Consider the following 6,448-nt stretch of genomic DNA (forward strand, 5'->3'; position numbering starts at 1 on the left):
ACAGTTAAAATTTTCATTATTTTCTTTATATTTATTTTACCGCTTCTGCTTTAAATATTAAAATCCTTTATATTTATTTTACTCCATGGCTCTCTTTCTCAAATCTCACTTCTAACCAAATCTATCACTACCGTTCACTATCGTGACCGATGTCTCGTTTAACGTTACATCTCCTTCATCATTTTTTATTATTCGATTCGGATATGTTTTTAAACTATCTTCAATTTTTGTCCCTATTTTAATTGTTCTGGTATTCTATTTTTGTTCCTATTTTAGTGTTTTAAATTAAAATTTAAAATTTTACTTTCTAACTCATTTAGTAATCTAATTATAAAAGAACATCTTAATATTTAAACTTAATACTAAATAATATATTTGATTCTATTAATTAAATTTAAATTCACATTTTCGTGTTGTTTTTTTTATTTACCAAAGATAAAAAATTCAAATTCAAATTTTTATTTTTAATTTAATAAAACAACTTTAACTATTTAAAGAGTATTTTTATCATTTAAAATTATATGAAAGTACATTTTAGTCTTTTAAAATCAAATTTAAATTTTAACATTATAAATTTATTAAAGAGTAAAAAACTGTTTTTGTTCCCAACATTTGGGATAAGTCTCAAAGTTATCCCTAATGTTTAAATCGTTTTATTTAAGTATCTAACATTTTAAAATTGGCTCCATGTTGTCCTGCCGTTAGGGATCTGTTAACAGAATTGACGACGAGACAAAATTGAGACTATTTTAAAATGTTAGGGACGTAAATAGGACGAAAACGTTGGGACAAATCCCTAATAGCAGGACAACATTGAGCCAATTTTGAAATGTTAGGTAGCGTTTGGTGGAGAGACAGAGACGAAAAGATTGAAACTGAGAGACAGAGACTAAAAGACAGAGATTGAAATAAATCTCAATATTCTGTTTGGTGCAAAGTGGGAGACAGAAATTAAAACAAGAATGAAACTCTAATTTAATTTGTACAAAGGGTAAAATTGGAATTAATTAATTGAAATGAGAATATTTTAGGTATAAAATATTATTAAAGTTTCAGTCTCCATCTTTAAAAATTTTAGTCCGCTGTGTCCTTACTTTTTGGAGGTACTGAAATACTGAAATTTTAGGGATAGAGACAGAAATTTTAGTACCAGTCTCTGAACCAACAAACATGATACTGAGTCTCTGTCTCTTAGTCTCTGTCTCAATAAGACGATTTAAATGTTAGGAACAATTTTAGGACTTACCCCAAACGTTGAGGACAAAAATGATACTTTACTCTTTATTAAATGATATCATTTCAAATTAGAATTTGATTTTTAAATAAAAGAAAAAAATATAAATAAAAAATTGAATGATAATTAAAGTGAGATTAGGGTTAGACAAAAATTATATAATTTGTTGTTAGATTGGTTGTTTGAGCTTGTAAGTCAGTGTTAATTTTTATAAGAACATTTTTGTCTTTATAAAATTATTTATAAGAATATTTGATAATTTAAAATTTAAAATTTTATTTTCTAATTCATTTAAACAAATTTAATCCTAAGATAATTTTTATTGTTTAAATTTATAGCTTTTGATGCATGTAAACAACGATCAATACCAAAGAGATATTTTTGTCATTTTATTAATATTTAAATAAATATTTTATAATTTTTAAATTAATTTTTAAAAAAGATAATTTTGTGCATGTTTGGGCGCCATTATTTTGTTAAAAAAATTCTTTTTTCATTGAAAAAAATCTTTTTTATTTTTTAACGTGTTTGGCAAATTTCTAGTAGTAAAAGTAAAAGCACTAGTAAAATAAAAAAAAGATCTTTTTTGAGAAGCTGTAATTTGTTATTAATTAAGTTATATTTATTTAAATTTAAATTTTAAAATTTTATAATTTTAAATTTTAAATTATGTGAATAAAATTAGATTAAATAAAAATAAAAATATACCAATACGATTTAGATCGTATTGTAATGAGTTTATAAAATTCTAAAGCAAAATAAATTTTAAAAGATAAAAATAAAAAATTGTTATGGAAAACAATAATTTTTTTTATTTTATTTCAATAAAAAAATTAACACTAATAAAACAATAATTAAAAAAATGTTGCTTAATAAGTAAAGATGGGAGATTAAATTATTAATTTATAAAAATAATTTATAAGCAACGTTTTTTTTTTATTTTTGTTTTATTAAGCAACGTATTCTATTAATATTTTATAATTATTTTATGGTTTTTATTTAAAAATATAATTTTATGTTAGTGTTAATTTTTTAAATATTAATTTTTAAAAAAAATATTGTTGACATTAATTATTTGAGGAAATTTTCAATATATAATAAAAGCTCTATTAATAAAATACCTATTAGAAAATTGTGCCAACACACGTTACAATATTGATAATATAAAAGAGTTTTAAAACTCCAAACATGAGGGGAGTATTGTAACATCCACCATAAAAGGTGAATCAGAATAGCCTTCAAATTATGACTTCTACTAATTATTAACTCTAATTTATTGTTATTACCTGTCTTGGACTTTTAATGTGCCATAAACACTGCCTCGTTGGTGGGACTTATGAAAATCCCCTGAAGCTGGAAAATCATAGGGCCAGCTTTGAACTTCTTTGCTCATCTACATGTCATTTTTCCTGCTTTTAGTTACTGCTATATATTCATTTGTTATAGTAGAATAAAATAATATCTATGATACCTTATGATTTGATTTAATGTAATATGACAAAATAGATTCATGAAAAATTTTGACTTAGATTTATAGGTTTTTAAGAAAAAAATATTAAGCAAGTTATTGAAAAAAAAAAAGTCTGTACTAAATAAGTTCTTAAAATTGTGTTTGGTCTTGAAAATAGAATAAAATAAGACAAGACACAAATGACAGAGATATAAAAATTAGTGTTCTTATATTTTATTTGGTGATAAATTAGAATAAATTGTGAAAGTTAAAGACTAATTCATTCTATTTTTTTCATACAAAAATTTAGAAAAAAAATATGATTATGAAAAATTAATAGAAATAATAAAAAAATAAGTTATATCTCTTTTTAATGTTTTTATTTTCTTAATACAAAATATAATAATTTAATATATTTAAATATAATATTTTATTCTTATTTTATCTACTAAATATAATTTTGTGTCTTTGTATTCCTGTTTTAATATCCTATACATATAAACAAACGCAGCTTAAATTACATTTATCACAATTCGACCTAAAATAAATATGGTAAAGCAACCTGGTCTTTGGCATCCTTCCATAGTGATGGTTGGACTTGGTTTTCTGATGAAGTGTTGAGATAAATAAAGATTGGCCCAAAAACCTTTTTCCATGACTCATTTCTTTGGACTCTCATAACAACATCCTCTCCTGCGTAATGAGAACTCAGAAACATCTGTCACATACAAAAATATGTAGCAACCATGTTATTTTATCTTGGTCTCCCTGTTCTACTAAATGAAGTAATTTATTATCAGTTCTAAGGGTGAGTATATTTTGTAATTTATAAATATTAATTAATTATTATTAATATTTTTAATAGTATAAAATTACACTTAATAGTATGAGATTATATATATTTTTTTATAATTAAATATTGACTAAATTTTAATAAAAGTAGCGGTTTTCGAGACTTTCTCATTTATTATATTAAATTTTATATTATTCTAAAAAAAGTTGTGATTTTGCCAGAATTTTATAACGGAAGTTCTAAAATAAGTAAATAACTCACAAATAGACTTAAAAATCAAATGTCTCTTCTGTATTTCTGGAGATTTATTAGCGACAATTTTAATTTTAATTAGAGTAATAATTTAAAATTTTAATTCCTCTTTTTCATTATCCTCCTAATACTTAGAATTATAAAAATTTAAATATATATATATATAATACTTTTTTAAAATATTAAAAAAACTTTTTTTATTTAAAAGTTAAGAGAATATTTAAAAAGATAAATTAAGATTCTCAATCGTTTACCTTTTGATTAACAAGGGATTTTAAAAAGGGAGTCACTCAGATAAAGACGTCTAAAACGTCTTTTTTTAAAGATATATTTTAATAATTAAAATTTAACACATATAATCGATTAAATCGTATTATTTTTATCAAAATTAAGTCAGATAAATTAATTTGATCGAAAAATAATGAATCAAATCTTGAACTAGTCTAAATTAATATTATTTTTTTATAGAAAATGACTATAATACCCTTATTATAGAAAATGTATTTTAGTCATTTTTTATAATAAAGATATTGTAGTCATTTTCTATAAAAACGATATTAATTTAGGCCGACTAAAGATTTGAATCACCATTTTTCGATCAAATTAATTTGTCTGATCTTATTTTAACAAAAATAATACGGTTTAATTAATTATATGTATTAAATTTTAATTACTAAAAAATATTTTAAAACAAAAAACATTTTAAACGTTTTTATCTAAATAACCCCCTCCTAAAAATCTCTCTAAAATTAAGACCCGTATATACTCCAAAATTTCATAAATCACAAAACAATTCACCATGAATTCTTCCTATCCTCCTCCTTAAAAATGTAATTGTAAATATTATGAAATAATATATCAATCTACATAGATAGTATTTTATATAAAATGAATATAATTTATTAAAAAAAGACTTACTGCAAGACTAATAGGTCCAACATGAGAGGTGAGGTTCTGTTTAAGAGGGCCACCTGATTGGAACTCATTGGTAGGTATAATTACCCAAAACCCCATTGCAGGATTAGTTTCAGATTTGGAGCTGATCCATCCATGCACCTTAATATCTTTGTTATTGCTTGAGTATTGATACTTGTCATCCACCTTAAATCAATAACATATTTAAACCAATTATTAAAATTCTTTTACAAATATCATATCTGCTATATATAATGATTTTTTACACAAATTCATTGATTTCTGTTTTTATCTTTGGTGTTTTTTTTTTCAAAATTTATTTTATGGTTAACCAATTTTAAAAGTTTAATAAAAAATTAATTAATCGATTTTTATACCCTTTATATATGATTAGATTCTAGTCAATAATTGGTGTAATTTTTAAAATTTTAATATAACACTAATATCATAGAATAAAAACAAAAGTCAAAAATCAATCGAACTTAAAGATTCTACATCTAATTTTTTTTTTCTGAAAAGATATAAAGTCATAAAGTAATTAGTAACAGTTAGTGAGTTTGTTATAGTCAGTTAAAAAGGTAGTTAGAATTATTATTGTAGGATGACTTATATAGCAAGTTACCGGTTACATCTATCTATATAAATTATAAACCATTGTAATAAGCTAAAGTTTGCAATGAAATCATAATCACACTACAATTTTAGAATTATCCAAATTTCTTTCTCTTTAACTCTCTCAAACTCTTACTCTCATTCCTAAACCATTAGTACCATTTTCATAGTATCAGAGCTTCAGAAATATCAATGGCAGAGCCAATTCAAGCAATGCTAGAGGAAAATGCAACAAACTCAGTTACAAATTAGAATGTGAATCAAGCAATGGTGGTGCATAATTTTATAGTTTTAATTTCCATCAAATTGAATGAAGAGAACTATTTTCTATGGAGAGATCAAGTTGAAGCTTTGATCGAAGCTCATGAACTCATGGATTATGTCAATGGAGTGAATGTCTTGATGCGATTTCGATCGATGAAAGATGAGAGCAATGGAGTTCTATATCATGAGTTCAAGAAGGCTAAACCAATAGCATCAAATATAACACGTATAAATTAGAATATTCAGTGAAATATTAAGCATATTCGTTTTATTTAATATCTAGGATCTGCACCACAATATAAAGGCTTTAAGGTAGCGTATGGTGGAGAGATAGAAACGGAAAGACTGAGATTGAGAGACAGAGACTAAGAGACAGAAATTGAAATAAGAATGAAATTCTAATTTAATTTGTACAAAGAGTAAAATTGGAATTAATTAATTGAAATGAAGGTATTTTAGGTAGAAAATATTATTAAAATTTCAGTCTCCATCTCTAAAAATTTTAGTCTCCTGTATCCTCATTTTTTTGAGGTACTAAAATATTGAAATTTTAATATCAGTCTCTAAATCAACAAATATGATATTAAATTTCGGTCTCTATCTCAATATCTCAAAACAAACGCTACCTAAATTACCGGTTAAACCCATTTATATAAATCATTATAATAAATTGAAATCGTGCAATAAAACCATAGTCACACTATTATCCTAGAATCATCCAATTCTCTCTGTCTCTCAAATCATTTTCACTTTCCAAGAAAGAAATAAAAAGAAAAGAGAATAAAAGAAAAACCTCTCCCTTGAAGTGTGGTTCAATAGGATCAACAAGCAATACAGCTTCAGGGGGAACAAGTGTTCTTCCTCTTGTTGGTAACCGGTCATCTGGAACAGGCATTAGCCTTTGCTTATTATCCGCTATAGCCATATA

The 6,448-nt window shown here is 24.1% G+C and overlaps 1 protein-coding gene across 1 annotated transcript in view; it reads right to left on the minus strand.

Moving 5' to 3' along the window:
* LOC107461086 (rhamnogalacturonate lyase B-like) overlaps nt 1–6,448 on the minus strand; it is a 19,877-nt gene that overhangs the window by 5,778 nt on the left and 7,651 nt on the right. Inside the window, exons 7-10 of the mRNA XM_052253153.1 lie at nt 6,314–6,448; nt 4,648–4,830; nt 3,247–3,402; nt 2,521–2,627 (exon numbers count right to left, since the gene is read on the minus strand). The exon at nt 6,314–6,448 is cut by the window's right edge and continues 3 nt beyond it. Of these exons, the coding sequence (XP_052109113.1) occupies nt 2,521–2,627; nt 3,247–3,402; nt 4,648–4,830; nt 6,314–6,448 (581 nt within the window). The remainder of the gene's footprint in view (nt 1–2,520; nt 2,628–3,246; nt 3,403–4,647; nt 4,831–6,313) is intronic.

Source organism: Arachis duranensis, chromosome 8 (assembly GCF_000817695.3).
Source record: "Arachis duranensis cultivar V14167 chromosome 8, aradu.V14167.gnm2.J7QH, whole genome shotgun sequence".
Lineage (NCBI taxonomy): Eukaryota > Viridiplantae > Streptophyta > Magnoliopsida > Fabales > Fabaceae > Arachis > Arachis duranensis.